Source organism: Taudactylus pleione, unplaced genomic scaffold (genome assembly GCF_031769625.1).
Source record: "Taudactylus pleione unplaced genomic scaffold, aTauple2 ptg000282l, whole genome shotgun sequence".
Lineage (NCBI taxonomy): Eukaryota > Metazoa > Chordata > Amphibia > Anura > Myobatrachidae > Taudactylus > Taudactylus pleione.
This window is the reverse complement of record NW_028284684.1, coordinates 15,545,584-15,566,605: the sequence shown is the minus strand read 5'-3', so window position 1 is coordinate 15,566,605 and position 21,022 is coordinate 15,545,584. Positions and strand designations below refer to the sequence as shown.

The window sequence follows — 21,022 nt, the reverse complement described above, 5'->3', positions numbered from 1 at the left end:
AAGGTTGCTCTCTACATACAGCCATATTTCAGTGACCACACACACACCATCCCAATTTGAATCAATAATCAATGTCACTTATAGTACAGCAGTCACATGAGTTTTCATGATATAAAAAAAAAAAAACAAGGGCATTTTGTTTATATCATATATTTGTCTTTGATTTTAATATGTATATTACCGTAGCAACCTCCAGTCTGCATTATAATAGAGAATGTAGAATTGATGGAAGTCAATTAATTGTATCCATTTAGCACTTTTATATATATAAACATGTAAATGGTATCCTTCTGCTTTAAACTCAAGTACACCATGCATAAATTAGATGCTGTACTTATGCTCTACTTATAGAAGATCTTGTTTGATGGGTAACATCCTCTCTTAGGGCGGGATCTATCAAGTATATTATGCAATACATCCCACCCACTATCGTATGCATACTGGCGTTTAATAATGCTGGTATGCATAAATACTTACCTCTGGGATAGATCTTCCAAAATATAGAGCTGTCCGGGTAGGTTCTGATTTCTGTGCTTATGACCTGAGAGTCCTATTGCACATATGCAGCTGTCACCCTATGCATGCACAGTCACCAGGGAGTCTGGAGAAGGATCCTTCAGAATTTCTGTATAAAGAAGCCCATAGGCTTCTATAGGCAACGCCGTCTATAGTTAGCATTGCCTATTGTGCAACATCACAGCCCCATAGAATTCTATTGGGCTTGCAGTGGCGGCAGTCTGCAGAGGATATCTCCAAGTCACCAGTCACCAGGGAGTCAGAAAAGGATCCTTCAGAATTTCTGTATAAAGAAGCCCATAGGCTTCTATAGGCAACACCATCTATAATTAGCATTGCCTATTGTGCAACATCACAGCCCCATAGAATTCTATTGGGCTTGCAGTGGCGGCAGTCTGCAGTGGATATCTCCAATATCCAGTGGTCGAAGTAGGGCGGTATATGGCGGTATGACATACCGCCACTTCCCGGCCCCACTTCATTTTAGCTACAGAAGAGAATGCACCAGCGCTGGGATGCAGTTTTAATAAAGCCATATGTATTGCTGTAAACCTCAGAAGACTTCATTTTTCAGAGGTTTGACCGCATTGTTTTGCTTGAGACATTCCACCCATAGTTACTGAAGTTTGAAAACAAGTGAGCAGCTGCCATTTTGTGTTTATATACAATAAATGTCTAGCATGCAGCATTATACATACACACTATTATCTTTGAAATGATGCAGAGTATGAACAGTTAGCGGAAGTTGCATTTAGAACAGAGGAAGCTACATTCTGAGCTGACATATATAACATTTCACTTCCAAGAACAAAAAGTACAATAGTTCAGGCAGTAATGTTCTAAGGTTCTTTAGGCACCTGTCTGAGGTCAGGATCAGTAGAAGTAAAACACTTAAAGAGAAGTTCTAAATGAGGAGCTTAAAAGGAAACTTACACTGTACTCTCCAAAAGAAGGACTTTTATAAGGATGACCAGTTCATGTTTTTCACACCACCTGGTAGAATGCTACTGCACACATGAGATGATGAAGAGGGAAAATTATTCCTTGTGCGCCCTACTTCTGTGGTATGCTGTGACAAAGGGTCGACTTTGGAGAATGAGGGAACCATGTCTGATATCACACGTGTACAATTTCATATGGTATTATTTGACTTTACTCCCTTATTTATTAATTTATTATGTTTATTCTTTTTACTTTTTGTTTTATCAAATTTTTTGTCATTTATACATTGTTATGTATATCACTATGTTTTTCTTGATTCCTGACGATTTGTGTTATTTTACATTGCAGCTGTCATTTTATATATTGTTCCAACATAGAAAAAAGTTTTTTAAAAATTATGAAAACAGAGAACTGTATTCCATAAAAAAAGAACCGAATTCTAACTGTGATGCTTAGTGATGAAACCAGATGCTATATAACCTTGTGATGGTTTCCATCCATGAATTGAAGCTTAACTACTTAATGACTGCAGTGTTTTCACCCCTTCATGACCTGACCCATTTTTATGTTTTAATTTCAATAACATTTTAGTAAAGAATTTTACAGTATACAGTATGTGATATGGTAAAATATACAGTTCATCAAATGATATGTGAAACAATAGTAAAATGGGGACAACAAACTGGGCAGGAAAAATAGGGGGGTATAGGTAGGAGGGAGCATCCAAGTGTAAAGTGAAAAAAACATACCTATTTAGTAACATAACATGAGGAAAAAGGAAAACCCAAAGGACACTAAGGGGTCAATCCAATTAGGTGCGAGTTGCCAGTTTGTTTCATGAAACTCGCAGACTACGCACTAATGTGTGCACCCGAGAATTCTCTAATCCAATTAAAAATGCCTATTCGCGGTACTCGCAGCAGAGGTTTGCGAATTGACTGCCAATGTCATGTGAGAGTAGTCCATGAAAAAGTGGGGAGACCATCCTGGACCCCCAAAAACAATTTCATTAGCAGGACCGTATAGAACGCTGTTGGTGGGTATTAGGAAAGCACTGAAGGTTTTTAGATGGTGTCAAATGGCTGATTTGTGCTTTTTTAAAAAAAATAAAAAATAATAAGCAAACTTTCATTTAATCTCAAACAAATTAAACAAGGTGATTTTGGGGTACTTTGAGGGAACTTTGAAAAAATAATACAAAAAAAATTATTAAAAAAATATGTATATTTTTTAATTAAAAAAATATTATAATTAAATTTGGGTTGCCTAAACTAACGAAATAGTTGATTTAGGGATAATTTGAGGAGATTTTTTTTTTAACCCCAAACAATGACATGTAATTATTGGACTAATTAAGGTAATTAGAAACTTCAATTTGCCTAATTAGTCATTAGGGGGGGTGTCCAAGGGGTTCAGCATGGTGCCCCGACATTTAAAATTTTCCTTTCCATCTCTAACCCTCAGCGGTGCGAATGGAAAAATGTGAATTCAGTCTGACTGGTTCAGTGCAAGTTGCTAATTGGATTACAAAATTAATTTGCTATGTGAATTCCAAGAGAAAATAGCACCTTGCACCTAATTGGATTGACCCCTAAGTAGAAAACACAGAAAATAGTTACAAATCTCTGGCCCTGGAGGATGAACTTGGGGGGCTAAGTGTCCAGAATAGTAGTCAGACTACAAAAAAAAGGGATTTTCCCTCCAGCACACTGCAGCAAAATCAACAAAAATACTTGAATCCTACATGATAATAGAAATTCAGAGGTATTGGTTTACATACATTTGCAAATATATAAATAAGCGCTGGGCCAACGTCAAGGCTCCTCTATACCAGCGTCCCTAATATTACGGGGTTCACGTCCGAGACGCAGGGAACCCCAAAAGAATCCACCCAAGGACTATCCCCAGGGCATCACACGAAAAATGGAAAAAAGGTGAAAGTGAAGCGTAAAGTATAGTTGTGTAAAGATAAATCAATAAGTGTTAATGGTAAGGGGTTAAAATTACATAAATAATAGACAAACAAATAGAAAGGTGATAAAAAAATATCTATGTGAATTAAGTGGTGATGCCCTGAAAAAAGGCCCAGCCAGAGCAACTTCGGGGGCCCCACGCCCAAACGCTCACCCCAAAATAATTGTTGCTACCTAATAGTAGCACCCACTCTGGGTCATATAATTACAAATTAATGTACTGCATAATAACAGTACATGTATAAGCTGAGAGCAGACTCACCTAGAAGGTACCCCAGAAACCTCCTAATGGCACTATTCAGACCAACACATCCTCCCAATGCTGGCTCCTTTCATGCCTCACAAAACTGCAAACAAAAAGTATGGTGGTCGCTCACATCAACTTAATGACTTGCACAGGTGCTTGTAAAGGGTGGGGTTTACACTGAGCTACAGAAAAAAAAGGGATTTTCCCTCCAGCACACTGCAGCAAAATCAACAAAAATACTTGAATCCTACATGATAATAGAAATTCAGAGGTATTGGTTTACATACATTTGCAAATATATGAATAAGCGCTGGGCCAACGTCAAGGCTCCTCTATACCAGCGTCCCTAACATTATGGGGTTCACGTCCGAGACGCAGGGAACCACAAAAGAATCCAGGCAAGGACTATCCCCAGGGCATCACACGAAAAATGGAAAAAAGGTGAAAGTGAAGTGTAAAGTATAGTTGTGTAAAGATAAATCAATAAGTGTTAATGGTAAGGGGTTAAAATTACATAAATAATAGACAAACAAATAGAAAGGTGATAAAAAAATATCTATGTGAATTAAGTGGTGATGCCCTGAAAAAAGGCCCAGCCAGAGCAACTTCGGGGGCCCCACGCCCAAACGCTCACCCCAAAATAATTGTTGCTACCTAATAGTAGCACCCACTCTGGCACCTGTGCAATGTCATTAAGTTGATGTGAGCGACCACCATACTTTTTGTTAGTAGTCAGACTACAAATGCCATATCATGACTGAGATGGGGAAGCCGGCTGACATTATACCGACAGCCGGCTTCCCAAGAGTGAAATGACCGGCGTCTAGATGTAGACGCCGCTCATTTCACAGACGCCGGGAGACCGGCGCTCGGCATCCCGATCGAAGGGACGCCGGGAGACCGGCGCCCGGCATCCCGATCAAAGGGATGCCGGGTGCCGCGAGTGGACAGCCGCGGGGGGGGGCAGGGTTAGGTTTAGGGCTCCCGGGGGGACTTATGGTTAGGCAACCCCCCGGGAGGTTAGGGTTAGGGTTAGGCTAGGAGGAGGAAGGGTTAGGGTTAGGCACCCCGGGGGAACGTTAGGGTTAGGCACCCCCCGGGGGCATTAGGTTTAGGCAGCGGGGAACGGGGGGTTAGGTTTAGGCACTTAGAGGGGGGATTAGGGTTAGGCACTTGGGGGGGAGGTTAGGCACCCCTAAGGGAGGGTTAGGGTTAGGGGGGTAGGTTAGGTTAGTTTATACTTACCTGGGGACGATCGGGATTTCCAGCGCTGTCGGGCTGCCGCTGCCGGGATCTGTTCCACTGTCGGCCTGACGCTCCCGGGAATCGAACTGCCGGGCCATGCGGCCGGCGGTATTTCATACCGATTCCATCATGACTATGTTGGATATTAAGAATGGTCTTTGATAAGGTCAGGGGAGCCAGGTTCCTCTAATATTGGGCAATAACTGCTGTAGTGGCTATAAGTATATGCCCCGCAACTTATTTACAGTGTAATAGAAGATGAGAACTGTAATGATGGGAAAGTAATAAAGGGAGAGTCATCCCAGTCACCAGATTCAGAAAATCAAACACATCTTTCGTGGATGACTGAACAGGGCCAAGAAATTTGAATTGAGCTACCATTCTCACCACAGTTCCTTCAAACTGAGATGTGCCAGGCAACATTCTATGGAGCTGGTGAGGCATAACCTGTGCACAGGGCCATAACAGGGTGATGCCCGGAGCATCCTTAAAACACTCAAGGCAGTTCTGCAAGGAAGTTGCTGACAATCTGGGGCATCCTTAGATTCCTGGCACCCCGCCAGCCAAATGCAGGTACTACAGGGGACCAATGGTGCCGCCCATTAGGCACTGCGTCCTTGGTTGTGGCAAGACTTCCTCACCCCTAGTTAGGGGCCCTGTCTGTGTACAAGTTTTACAAGCATTTAGACATTTTAAATACATCCTGATGGATTATTTCCCACTCCGCATCTAACAGAGAAATATTCAGATCAGTCTCCCATTTAGATTGGACTCCAAGTTTGTCATCCTACAGAGGGGATCAGGGTTTTACATTCTTTTGCTTTGACAATGTTTTAGTTTCCTCAGTAATAACTTAAATCCAAGCACATTTAATATTGTTTTATTATTCAGGATAGCGCTTTCTTTTAGCACCGTATTGTTGTAACAAATATTTTATTTTATTGTGTTTTATATAGGGAAAAAGTAAATAGGAAAAAATTTACAATATACTTACCGAGAAAACCTTAATACAATCCTTTACCTCAATATTTAGCCACCTAGTTCTGTCGAGTGAAGCCTTGTAACCACTGGCATTAAATATTGAATGTAAATGGGTATGGCTTTGTGAACCACTGTTTCTAGTGTCACTTTACCCACTACTGCTGTTAGCTGCATTTGCTCACAGCTCAACATCATTCTGATTACAAGCCAGTTTCCAAAATGCATATTGAATTTGTTAAATGTTTTCACATATTCACGTGTTTAATGCGGGTAACAAACCGGAATGGGTATGTAATGCCAGCTGTCGGGATGCCTCCTGTCAGACTACCGACAGCGGCATCCCGATGGTTGGTAACCCTCCCCCCTAACCCTCCCTTCTTGTAGCCTAACCCCCCGCACCCTAACCCTCTCCGTTAGTGCCTAAACCTAACCCTCCCCCTTTGTGCCTAAACCTAACCCTCCCCACCCCCAGTGGTGCCTAACCCTAACCCTCCCCCCTAGGGACGCCTATTACTAACCTCCCCCCAAAACCTAACCCGGCTACGCTCCCTAAACCTAACCCTCCACCCTTTCCCTCGCAGCTAACTCTAAGGGCGCCCCAAACTTACCTCGTTTGGGCACACAGCCTTCTGCGTTCCTACGTCGGGATTAAGTTAGGCATCTGTATTTTGACGCCTATCTGCAGTCCCTTGTCTGGATTTCATTGTCGGTATTGAGACCGGCGGCATTGTGGCCGCCGGTCTCATAACTACATGTAAACTACATGACTACATGTAAATGTAAAGCACTTTGAGTCCTTTAGGAGAAAAGCGCTATATAAATAAAATTATTATTATTATTACATCCCAACAATCCTACTGTGATAATACTAGTAACAAGTTTGTGTCAAACACATTTTCACCTGCATATATTCTAGTTATAATAATTGCAGTGTCTGTGGGTGCCTGGCCTAATGGACTGGCAGTCAGAGCTCAGGTAAAATTCAGTACATTTCAGTTTTAGAAGCATTTTCTTCTTTGAAGGTTACTGTAAGTGACAGCCAAATAATAATGGATGCAAAACTTCCATGTACGTAAATCCTTACGGTGGTGGGTGTAAGTAGTAGGGCTCCCCAGTCAGTGTCCTAAAATTGGGGTGATGACATACCGCATGGGTGACATTATTTTGGGAGCTGGCATGGTTCCTATACCTAAAATTTAGCAGGACAGCAACGTGCAACGGGGCAGGTGTGAATATACCCATGGGACTAAAGTATACACAAGAGCAGTCTATTTAAACAACAAGACTTTAATGGCTTTCTAGTGTTTAACAGCCATATTAGTTACAGAATTGGCTACATCCACAGTGCTCAGAGAGAAATAGCCTATTAGAGGTAATTACAGGGCTTCCTTGAACCAATACTGTGGACAGTAAATATCCTTTTCCCATTGCTTTTTTAAGCCTGTTTTCTTTTTATCTATTGCTATTCTATCATGTGACAATTGTTTGCACATATGCGCCTCATTATCTATAAACTTGGGGTGCAATGATTTCCAGAAATAACCACATTTTCTATTCCATGAACAGCAGTCAGAAACCTAGAAGGTACAGTACTGCAGTCAGCATGTCCCGTGAGCACAGGGTGGTCTGAGTACACAAAACACAATTTAAAAATACATCTAGAAGTGTGTGTGTATAATAATAAGCACTCTCCCCTTCTATAAAATACTATAAACATCTTTTAACAGCTATATAGATATATATGATAAGAGAAGTCAGTAAAATTATGCTGTAAATGTATTTGTAGCCTGGCCAGGCACGCACATGCCTGCAGCAGCAGGAGTTATACAGGAGAGCTGAAATCTGAGGACAAAATTATTTTTCAAAATATTTAACTGTTTGTTTTCCATTTGACTAAAGTTGTGCTTGTGCTGCACTTTGTGTGGACATACACTTAATTTTTAATTGCAAATCTCTCTCTTCTTCAATTCAATCTAAAAGGGGCTATAAGAGCATTAAGTAAATACAGGGAAAGTAACAACATCTGTGAAGCAGAACAGCAAAAAGAGACTAAAGGGGCCCATACATCTAAGACCCCGATTCCCCATTCTGCCGATCTGCAGAGCGGCGGCCATCGATGACTGATGATCTGTCGGTGCATAGGGGAAAATTAACATGTAAAAATCCCCAACTTGATGATTCTGACCAATTTGGGCCGGGATTGGGAAATCAAAATTTTTCAACATTTTGAATATTGCCAATTCCCCAACCCTGCCATCGGCAGAACTGGGAGATACCACAATAGCGGCTGTATGTATGTATATATGTATGTGTGTTCAAATATTTGCAGGATATCACCAGCAAATTAAGTATCCAATGGATGTATTTAGGGGGGGACTGCAGCAGATATTGGAGATATCTGCCGTAGACCTCCATTTTCGACAGCAACAGCAGCCCCCATAGATTTCTATGGGGCTGTTTAACTGTCGAATTCACCAAGCTCCGGAGCTTGGCCCTGGTAGCTAACACCTATAGGCTACACGTCTCAAGATTTTCCTGGAGGGGAATCTGCAGGATCTCTCCCCAGCAATAAATACAAATAACTATAAATGCTTATTAATAGAGACGTGGATAGCATGTTGTTGCAAAAATATTTGATAAAAGTTGGGAACAAAAAAACGTATGAAAAGATGAAATGTAGTGTAGATTAATGTAGGATTAAGCACCATAATTCTACCGACAGTGGCATCCCGATGCTCAGGATCCCGAAAAGAGTCTGGTCAGTATAGTAAACCTCCCCCCTTCTCCCCCTAACCCTCCTTTCCTGCATCCTAACACTAACTGTCCCCACCCCACACCCTAACCCTCCCCCCTTGGTGCCTAAACCTAACCCCCCCCCCCTCCCCCAGTGGTGCCTAACCCTAACCCACCCCCGGGGGTACCTATCCTTCCCTCCTCTAACCTAACCCCCCGTGACGCCTAAACCTAACACTACCCCCCTGCGGCTAAGACCTAACAAGCCCCGCTATACTTATGATGTTCAGGATTGTGCTATCAGCATGACTATGATACTGTACTACTCTATTAGCTATGTTGACGCTCTAGGCCAGATAATATTGTCATTCTTACTTACAATTTAATGTTCAACACACTATATTTTAGTACTCTCTGTACAAAGAGTTCCTCAATTGCTGGCATGTCACACGTTTCCTATCATTGACTTACAGAATAGAGATCTGTGAGGTGTTCATCTCATTCTGAGTTTGGCCACAGAATTGTACAGGTTTGGTAGTGTTTGGCCTTATGTCTGTCCAGTCCTCTCCCCACCACCACACAGCACTCCTAACTGTATTACATGGAATGCAAATTTACAAATAAAATTATAAATGGCATTCCGCAGAATAGCAAAAGCTAAACTCAAAGACTATTAAATGCTTTCAAGTAAACATATATCTACCAAATAACCTGTTCTGCTGGGAAACTCTATTACTAGTAAGAGCAGGACCGGCTCCAAGGCTGCCGCGCCCTGTGCCTGCTCGGGGTAAAGCGACTCTAGGGTGCGTGGCCTAATTACCATAGGCCATGCCCCCTAAGTGATGTTATTTGGGGGCCTACCCGCATGGCATGCCTCCCTTGTAACGTCAAGCTGGGGGAGAGGCCAGCACTCTATCACTAGCTTGGCTTCTCCCAGCCCTTTCCCGGCACTGAATGGATGCTGCGTTTATGTGCGCAGCATCCATTCAGCTATTCCGGTGTCTGGCACCGATGCACAGCTGCAGCAGTGGGGGTGCCCAACCTCCCGAGATGACAACATGCGGGACACTTTGGCCCACGGGTGGAACAGCAGGACAGTTTTGTCCCGCTAAAATTGGAATGTTGGGAGGGAGTGCGCCCTCTATGGGGTGGCGCCCCTGTTCGACCGCACTGGTCGAACACCCCAAGAGCCAGCCCTGAGTAAGAGATGTCTCGCTCATCTACCCATTTTCAGATTGGATGTATTCCAAAATAATATTAGATAGATAGATAGATAGATAGATAGATAGATAGATAGATAGATAGATAGATAGATAGATACAAAGCAATAGCAAATTATAAACAATATTCTTGAAGTTTTTATGGACTGTAAATAGCACAGCAATATTAGACAGAATCTGAAATATATTAGGACATTGGGTTCCCACATTCTTATGTATGGAGGAAATATTATGTCATTGCATAGAAAGATTATTTTTAAGAGTCCCAATTTAATGTCACCAGTTATTTTATCCACTTAGAACATCTCATACTTTAATCACTATTTAATCAGCATTAGAAATTCGTATTTCGTATTTATGTCTCTGAGCTGTAAACTTTCAGATTCGTATTTAATACAAATAAAAAAGTTCAAATAGAAAGAAAGACAGAATTTGTACTTTATAGGTCATACAAGGTTAGGATTCACATAGGATAGGAAATATAGATCTAACTTTTGTGTACTTTAGATCAATTTAAAAAGCAGATAATATAAAGGAAATATGTAATGATCTACCTGTCTGACAAAGGAGAAAATAGTTCATTTATTTCTCTTGGTTAATACCGGTCTGAGGCATTAAGACGGGATGAAGTTTTAATCCTGGCTGTCGGTGCCGGAATCCTACACCAGTCAGAATCCTGGAGCTGGCACCCCGGCAGTAAATACTGGGGTTATGGGGAGGGTTAGGCACAAGGGGGAGGGTTAGGGATTGAACACTAGGGAGGGAGGGTTAGGTTTAGGCACTAGGGAGGGTTAGGTTTAGGCAGCAGGGAGGGAGGGGTAGGGTTAGGCACTAGGGAGGGAGGGTTAGGTTTAGGCAGCAGGGAGGGAGGGGTAGGGTTAGGCACTAGGGAGGGAGGGTTAGGTTTAGGCAGCAGGGAGGGAGGGGTAGGGTTAGGCACTAGTGTGATACCCCTAAAGTGTTTATTGGCCAGTTCATATATGTACATGGTAATAAATATATAGAATGCATTGTCTTTTAATAAAATGTTAAGTCATGTATTTACACAGGTTTGAAAGGCAGTGAAGCTGCCTATATATACAGTATGTATGTATCTTCACCCCTCATCACAGAGGGGCACTTGAGACTGCCCACACTGGGCTATGGATACAAAGGGGCACGTGGCCAGGGTCAAAACATTGCAGATGCAGCATAGGGGAATTCCCCCCCCCTTAAAGTAACAGAGGTGGCCAGTGAGTAGAGCGGTGTGTGCGGTCGGCGGGAAGCTAACCCGCACGCGACCACTGGATATATAAGCAGCACCCGCGGGGGCCACCGGGAGTGATGTGTGGTCCCTGAGGTAAGCCAGCAGCAGGAACAGCTCTGTGCTTACCGAAAGGTGTGAGGGAGAGCCGCCCGTGGTAACAGGAGAGCACTACTCACACTACACCTGCAATGACAGTTACTAATTTCCTCCAATTTTGGTCTGCAGAGATTTTTGCTCGGTAATGATTTCTGTTCTGCAGTGAATTCTGAAACCGCAGTGATTTGGAAAGCTATACTGATTTATGTCCTGTAAGTCACTCTGCTCCTGATATACTCCAGTCCAAACAATCAGAGAATACACCTGCCTGCACTATAAAATAAAGGCTGCAGATATTCTTCAAGGTCCATTCTTTAACTCAGGCAACGTCAGGTATCCAAGCTAGTTAATAACAACCCTAGGGAGCATTTTGGCTTGATCTACCTTCACCGACGTGACCCACAAGATTTCTCCAGACTTTCCAAGTGAACATTTATTACGATGTTTTATCCATTTTGAAGCAATCTGTAACTATTCTCCTATGAAGAAAATTATTATTTTATATGTAATATTCAACATGTAATATTGTAATATATGTAATATTCAACATGTTACATTACTTTAATTTGCAGCCTTTAATGAAACATGAATCTGATTGGAAAAAAATATTTAGGCCTCCACCAGCTGAGAACTCTTGGCTAATCATTAGACAAGGAGATGCTAAATCATCTATCTCCACCCTAATAAGAAAATTCATATTTTCAAGGTGGTACATGGTTCCAAATAGATTAAGTACAATCTCTCCATCTGCTTCTCTAGGTTGTGGCCAAAGAGGCACTTTTATCATATCTGGAGGACTCTTTTGGCTGAACATTAAAAAGCTATTAGATGAGGTATTACAGACTAATATCATGCTGAACCCTTATCTGCCCCCTTGGTCTGCCCGTTCCACAGCTCCCTAACAAAACTCCATAAACTAACATTCCGATTCCATCTGCTCCAGGCTGCTAGCAGTTCAGTAGCAAAATATTGAAAACAACCTTTACCTCCTTCTATCCAGGCACTGGAAAGGAACTTGTGATACATAGCTAAAATGGAGAAAACAATATCCCACTATAAACATGATAAAGGAGACAAAATTAATCACATTTTTTTTTTACATTTCTGAACCGTTCCCAGTTCCCATTATACCATTTTATAAATCAAGATTATATATTGTATAAACTTGTTTATACTGTTTGAAAAAGTTCTCATATGCGGATCACAATTTTACATGCAGGTCATGTTTGTGTTTGTATTAACTTGACATAAAAACACTGTTGCAAAAAAATTAAAACTAATGCTGGGCATACACTGCCATATAAAATGCCCATCAGACCGACAAGACATTTTATCTGGTAGCCTGTCACTCTGCAAATATCGCGGCCATACACTGAGAGATATCTCAGTGTATTTGCCCCGATATCTTCACTCTGCCTCTGGGGTGGAGACATTTCACCATTCCTTCCATGGGAACGAAACAGGGGAAATGTCTGTCTGTCGGCCACGGTGGGCCATACACTGCCCGATGCGGCTGACATTTAACATACAAAATATCGAATTGAACAGGCATACTGGACGATCCGGCATGACCGATCGATGTTTTACCCTCGCTCGTCCGCACACACAGTGCAATTATTGGGGGGATCCGCTGATATCGCCCCGATAATTATATAGTGTATGCCCGGCATAAGTTTAGCAATCCCATGATATACCATTATCTGTTGATACTGCACCACCCATGATGAGATTAGATACATACACTGGCTCAGCAGTAATATATGGACCATAAATAATTTTCCATTTTAATTCATATTTTATTATACTGTATATACCAGTGACTAGCTGTTTTATGGACCTTGATCTTAGTTTGAGTTTACTTTGATGTTTCTACTCTTTAACTAACTTAGATTTGTTTATATATTAACATTTATTTATATGGTATTTTGTCTGCTCTATCTTTTGTATCCCTTTTGTGTAAGGATAGAAAGGCCCAGAGGACTTAAATGTAAAGTCTTTTTAGGTGTATTGTTGATTTCAGGAGAAATGTGAAACCATGCAAGAGCTTCAGTTCCATTCTGGTTGGAAAGTAAATTTTTGGTGCCAAGACGTTTGCTTTCTTGGCTGTCACTAGCAGTCTCATTGCCCACTAAAAGAAATTCTGGCAGTTTCATGTGCCATAAACCATGCTGCTTTTAAATTGAGAAAAACAGTATGCAAATATTCGCTGGCGATATATTCATGCAGAGTTACTTTTGGCTGTACACAACACTTCTTACCTCTTCAACATGCACAAATGAAATGGTCTATATTTTGCTGCATGTAAACTTACACTTTCTGCTGCCAATAATAAATCAGGACTTTACATGTACATACGGATGAGTAGACATACAGCACCTGTAGATCATGTTAAATAATTTTTAAAGTGTTTTGCAGAGTGATATTACGCTAGGGCATAATTGCCAGCTCTGTGGGTCTGTTCTCCAGGAGATCATGGAGGAGGGGGTATCAGTGGTCCCCTGTGGGAGTGTGGTGTGGTGAATCACTTAATCTCGGCTACAAGCACAGCACTGTATAAGTGGATAATATATGGGTAGGTTGCTCACCCACCAAAATGTGTGAGTCTTTTTGGATTTCCTGGAGAGTGGGCAAGTATGGCCTAGGAGGCCTTTAGTAGCCATAACATGCTTATATTATCTATAACATACTTATTTGCAGATTTATGCATAATTATTAACACCATTGACATACCTAAAATGGGAGCAGGGTATGCAGTGCAAGTGGGTCCCCGCATTGCATGCCCTGCACCCAGAATGGTATACCTGCAGTGGGTCGCTCCTCCCTATGTTTTGCCTGCAGCACAATCTATCTTGCAATATATTTGGAAATATGGCATAGGTGATAGTAAATGGTCAGTGCCTTTTCCCTCTTCTGGAAATATCACGTGGAAGATGGTGGCAAAAGGTGCCACACACCGCCCCCCCTCCCCCCAGTTGTAAATATGCCTCTACCGTTAACCATTTAGTTCATTTTGTTTAAAAGTTATAAACACATCATGCTATGTCAAGTAGTATAATAGCTTCATATAGTCTGTAGGAGTCGCTCTTGTGATTGTCTTATAGTGAGAGCTGTTAGACATCAGTTACAATTGTTCATGTATTGCATTACTGGCAAACTATTAGTAGTTAATATCCAACATACTGGACAGGAAGGGCATATTCAAAACAAATAGAAGCAAATTTGTCATGTATATAAATGTTAGAAGCTTTTCTCTCATTTATTGCAGATAATCACACGTGTGCATTGGCCACATATGGGTCCTCCAGGGTCCAGTCATTATGGTACTAAAGCATGTGGAGGGATGGAGGGATGTTGTTGCAGCAGATCTCTCAATGTGATAAGTGTGCCAGTGGCATTTCCTTCTGCAGGAGCCAAATGAACATGAAACACAGTGTTCATTCGTAAGGATGTTTTGCAAGATAGGCTGGAGGCCATTTATGTGACTATGGTCTAGAACAGAGAAATGCTAAAACATGTCAGCCTGGTTCTAATTTCTGAGCTCTGCAGACGTGGGAAGTGTCTGGGCTCCAGGCTCTTTTTCCAACCGCAGAGAACAAGAAGCTTAACGTCTTTGTGTATTTATAACTGATCTTATAGCATAGGCATACTGTTATACTAATGTGAAAGCCAATACAAATGTACACCTTACTACCAGAGGGCAATGCGACCGATTGTTTAAAAATATATATTATTTAATGTTTAGAACTTGCTGAGGGGAAATAGATCCTTTGCTGTATACAAGTATTAAGAGTCTTAATGAAGGTTATTAATAGCTTTAGATATGTTTTAGTAGAGTCTGCCATTCAAACTATGAGTCCTGTGTTTTCCATACTATGTACTACAAGCCTAGGCAGTCATTAAGGCAAAAATGAAAGGGAGATCAAACTATATTGCTTATTTTCATGGAAATTTTCTATGAGTCTTCATATAGACATAAGATCCGTATATGCTGTATATAGAACCACAGACGCTCAAAATATATATATATATATATATATATATATATATATATATATATATATATATATAATCCAAAGTCTGGAGCCCGGCACTCACACATGCAAATAATTCAATACTCCTTACCCCGTTGCCCTCCGAGATAAAGGTACATAGAACATGAACCATATACAAATGTGGCAGAAACGGCGGCACTCAAGGGTTTTAAAAAAAAGACAACAACTGCTAACTTCAGTCAAATTTGACGTTTCAATGCTGTCGCATTAAAACGTCGACTTTGACTGAAGTTTGCAGTTGTCTTTTTTCAAAACCCTTGAGTGCCGCCGTTTCTGCCACGTTTATATTATATTTACATATATATATATATATATATACATATATATAGATATGTAATGTATTTGTATATATATACATGATATACATATATATATATATCAATATTTGTGTCTGTGGTTCTATATATACAAATATTATAATTGTTCATTGACATTGACGCAATTCATGCGAATGTCAGGTGTGGGTGTGCATAGGTCCAGTGGCTTACATTATTAATTGGACTATCAGCATTAGAACATGTTGAAAGCATACTATTTACACCTGTGTGTCCTACCCTATCAGTCAGAGACCACTACTGTGCTCTGTGTCTGCACTTATATGATAAAGCTTTTGGCAGCAATTCTGGCTGCAGCAAAGCAGACTATAACTCAATCTGTCACCCTGAAATAAGAAGTGAGTCTGGAATTTATGCTAAGAGTTATTGTGAATAGCATCTATCATTACATTACACAACGCTGCTACTGCTTCCCATGAATCTGGGAACTTCTAGTGCTCGGAAATGGTGAGGAATCATGATATGTCCTTATTTACCTTCAGCAGAAATCACTTTATCTGTGTTCCATGAAATATTTTGTTACGGATTACTGGTAATGGATAGGAGTTAATTTGAGCCCCAGCTGGTAGTATGGTAAATTATAGGGCGATATGACAGCAATGGTGGGAATGCAATAACTCACAAGCAATTGTTATAACTCCAAGCAGGTAATTATAAATTACATTTTATAATAAGATTGGGGCAGCTTCGATCTGGCTGGTACTGTATGTCCCATTTCCTGCTAGTATGTATGAAGCGTTGCAGCATACTTGCCTACTTTTGAAAAAGCATTTCAGGGAAATTGTGAAAGCAGCACTTATGAGCCTGCGTAAAAGTGGACGTGTACTGCTACATCTGAGAGGCGTGTCATAAAATTGCCTTACATCCATGTGTAATTGAGCCCCAATGCAGTTAGTAAGATCTACTTGTTGATGAAAATATACTGATACTTTTAAGAAAATGCCTGTAGCCATAGGGATCGTTGTGCCTTATACCAACAGCTTCATAATGGGGTAAGGTGCAATCAGGGAGATTGCTAGACTCTTCTGGGAGTCAGGGAGATTGCTACTATTTCAGGGAGTCTCCCTGACCATCAGGGAGAGTTGGGTAGTATGGGTTGCAGCACACTCCTGTCATGGTGCATGCGATCATTAAGTGTAAATTTAGAGGTTAGAACGTGAGTGGGGTAGTGGCGCACGTTCCTTTCCTTCTTAGGCTAAATGATAAGTTGGGATGTGTGCCACCAGATGTTGTGAGGTATAAGGGGAGATGCATCAAACCTTTGAGAGAGATAAAGTGGTGACATTGGGGCCTATTCATCAACACTAAAATAACGTTTTTAAGGACATTTTCCTTAAATAACGTTATTTTAGTATTCATGAAGCCAGTTAGCACAGGAGATATTACTGATATCTCCTTGCTAAGCTCCCCTACGTTAATTTCCACACTCCCCATACATTAGTATGGGGATATGGAAATTATGGTATTCATCAAATTCCGAAAATTATGTATTTTTGGAATTTGATGGAGTTACTATTCGCCACTGTGAGGTGCAGGACAGACTTACCTGCTTCCAGCTGTGCAGGTCCCCCGGAGTCTTCCTCTGGTGCTCTGATGCATCCTCTGGCTCCGTCTGCAATGCTGACATTGTGGTCTACCAGCAGAACACAATAAAGTTTAGAAAACATATATATAAAAAATTTTTCTAAACTGCACTGTGTGCTGCTGGGAGACCACATGACAGACCAGCAGGACGGAGCCAGAGGTGCTGCAGCACGGGCAGGTAAGTGCGGGACGGGGGGAGGTGAGCGGAGGGGGCGCACACAAACTTACTGCAGCTGTAGGCAGTGCTGCGCATGCGTTGGTTTTACGATTGTAACAGCGCATGCGCAGCACGGATTCCAGTTGCGGTGAGTTAGAGCAGGCAGGGAAAACTATCTATTTCCCGAAAAGCTGCCATCGCAAAAATGACAGCTTTTTCGAAATAGACACTGATGGAGAGGTGGAATGATGAATTCCTCCGGTAATTAGGTAGAACTCCATGCGAGTTCTAAACCTAATTACCTCCCTCGAAATTTTAGGTATGATGAATAGGCCCCATTGTCCTTAGCAACCAATTAGCTCGAGCTGTCATTTATCTGGCACAGTCTATACAATGACAGAAGCTGATTGGTTGCTATGGCCAACTTCTGCACTTTATCTCTCTCCGATGTTCAAAACGTCTGCCCCATATTGTTTAATGTGTAAACCTGTAATACCTAATGTGACATAATTTGTTGTACATGCACTGTGAACCATATAGAAATAAAAGCTGTTGTGCACATATTACTACTTCAGTCTTTAGTGTTATCTTTACATTTGTTACCTCTGCAGGGTATAATCTATGTATGGACACAGTTTGAATTTTGTACACCAATTAAGTGTACACCCAGCTGATGCAATAATGTTATCTAATTACTGTGAAGCCCAGTGAGAGAATGTATTGTACTCCGTTACATTATAGAAGTTTAGGGTTATCTACTTGTATGTGGCAGACAATATTGAAGATTATACTTTAAGTGTAAAAATGCTGACTATACTTATTGAGACAACAGCTGATATGAACATATGTCTCTCCTACCCCTGCAGATTCCATATGTGCTTCTCAACAACACCGCACCAGAGACACGGCCAAGGATGCACCCAGTTGTGTTCGGGGAAAGTATTGAAGTAAATCCAGAGCCAGTCCGAGAAATCAGGTAAATTAGGAACCTAGATTTCTGGATTGTCAGTATTGTAAGCATACCTTGAATTGTATCTTGTTTGTTTATCAAGATGTAGTGATAATAAAGATTTATATTGCCAGAAATCTTCTATTGCTGAAATGTATCAATAAAATGTAGCGTAATAATACTCAGCTCCCTGAGATACTGGCTGGTAGCAGTAAGAGGAGGCAGCTTTGCCATCAGGTATTGCATGTATATGCGTATGTGTACCAGATTTGCCAATTCACACATACAGCGTGGATATGAAGACCGGAAACACTGCAAATAACGTGTTTTCATCAGAGAATGCACTTAACTCCTTCAAATCGATAAATCTATTTATCTTTACATTTTACTACCATAACCAGTTACACATTTGAATATATTTATTTTATTATATTTACTAAAGATAAAACAGGCTTATCTGATCAATGCTGCAAACTGGTAGAAGATGAACCCGATCCCTTGCAGCCACTCAAAGAAAGTCAGGCCAGATCCAGAAATTGAGGCAGTCAGATGCAAATCCAGAGGATCACTGACGCTTTTTGGGGACTGAAAATAATTGATAAAGTCCTGCTAGGATGAAACGCGTTGGGTTCCTCTGGATTTGCATCTGACTGCTCTGAGTTCTGGACCTGCCACAAGTCCTGGCTTGTGGCAAAAAAAACATTATTCTTTCAATAAAGCATGTATTCAGTGTTTAAAGCTTTTTAGGTTTTTTATATATCCTTTTATATACTTAATTTTTTTTTATAGTGTAACTGAAAGCCCAAATCTTTTAGTTGTATTACACACTTGTCAGATGGCTATCTGGCACATGCATAAATATATCATTAGGGACTATCCCAGTGAGTGAAGTCACAACTTTACGCCTTCAGCAGATTATTTGATAAATTGTGGCCACAAGAATATTTGTGATGTGCTGACACAGTGATAAAAAAAGCAAATCATCCTTCTCAAACATCCTTGGGTGCCATATTGTGGCATTAGTGCTTAGAGCTATCTATGTCTGGGCTATGGGATACTGTACTATTTAGAATTCAGAGAAAACAACGTATCTGTACATTGTTTTATTGGATGTTACAGTATCAAAATACATAGTAAACTGTACTTATTTGTACAATATAAATGTGTTTTTCATATATTCAGTACTGTGTATTGTAGACCTTTGAACTTCCAAACCTCTAATCATTCTAATATTTATATTTTAGTACGATTTTAAAATATTTAAACTTCTATTTCTAGGTGCAATTCTGAAATTAAATATGATTCAGAGAAGCATTATCGAGATCATGTGTTCTATGCCCCAATTCCTACTGTCACCTCTTTCAGCGAAACGATCATCTCCACTCCAAACTGCACATGGAGGAATTTTAAATCTCAGCTACTCTTCGAGCCTCGCAACAAGCCTCTGAGGTTTCAAAGCACCACCATCATTTTCCCAAAACACGCCAAGAACATTTACAGAACGACACTCAATTACAACTGCGGGGGGGCCAAGAAATGGTTTGCTTCCAGTGTGCAACTGGAACTCTGCGAGGAAACAGGCCCTTGTATTATATACACAGATCATCATTAATCCAGTTCCAGATCTAAAAATGACCAACTTGACTGGCCTTACAAACATGAGATAGGCGATCTGTACCCTAAGAAGTTTGGATCCTCGTAAACAAACACCATAAAAAATTTCCTGACTATGACTGAAAGAGAAGAGTAAGGCATGGGTGCTGGGTTAAGCAGTATTGTTCAAGTAAATAATGTATCTGTCTTGTATTGTTATCAGTTTATTTCATGCCCTGTTGTACATAGAATAACAAACTATTTACCCTTGTTAAAATCTGAAGATTTAGCAACATAATTTTAAAATCAGATTTTGCCCATTTTGGGTGAATGACTGGCTATTATGTACTGATTGTTCAACCTCTAATGTTATTATACATGATGAACTATGAATATGTTGACTGGCGTTAAAGGTAGGGAGGTGTGTGACTTTAAAACCACCACTGGATTGTCCAGGGTAAAAAAGTGAAGACATCCCCCAGCAGATATCTATTTAAGGTTCTGTGTTTTACTTTTGGGGATATAAAATGTGTAGACGAGTAGCAGGTCGGGTGGTCAGCTCTTATACAGAGGGATCTGTGCAATGGATGGTTTGGCTGTATAACAGCTACCAAATCTTGATTGATATGTAATGTACGGTTAAGGCTGGAGGAAGAATGTTTATTGGGAGAAAATGGCAACCCTGTGGAGTTTCTTTAGCTTGTAACCTCAGCCCCTTCCACTAGCTGAGGAAATATTGGCAGATTTTATACACTATTATTCTAATAATTTCTGCTGTAACAATTTGGATGCTTGCAATGAATTATGCTTGCGTCTTCATCTATGGTACATTCTGGTGCTTCATTAGGAATGGAGGTCCATTGTATGCTATGCATAAAAAAAAGAGCTTTTAGGATTTTAGGGAATTCTGATCACTAACTATGCTATTTAAGCTGGACATGTATACAGCACATTGGTGCAGATGTATGAAGCTCTGGAAAGTGATAAAGTGCAGAGTGATAACCATCCAGCCACTCAGCTCCCTACTGTCATGTTAAAGGCTGTGTTTGAAAAATGTCAGTTGGGAGCTGATTGGCTGGTCGATTATCACTCTCCACTTTATCACTTCACAGACCTTCATACATCTGCCCCATTGACTCTTAAATGTGAATGG

The 21,022-nt window shown here is 40.8% G+C and overlaps 1 protein-coding gene across 1 annotated transcript in view; it reads left to right on the top strand.

Annotated features, from left to right (window-relative positions):
* The window catches only part of RFLNA (refilin A), a 48,472-nt gene extending 28,210 nt beyond the window's left edge, over positions 1 to 20,262 (top strand). Inside the window, exons 3-4 of the mRNA XM_088482143.1 lie at positions 18,194 to 18,303; positions 19,555 to 20,262. Coding sequence (XP_088338269.1) covers positions 18,194 to 18,303; positions 19,555 to 19,888 — 444 coding nt within the window. The 3' untranslated portion in view covers positions 19,889 to 20,262. The remainder of the gene's footprint in view (positions 1 to 18,193; positions 18,304 to 19,554) is intronic.
* Positions 20,263 to 21,022: the final 760 nt, after the last annotated feature.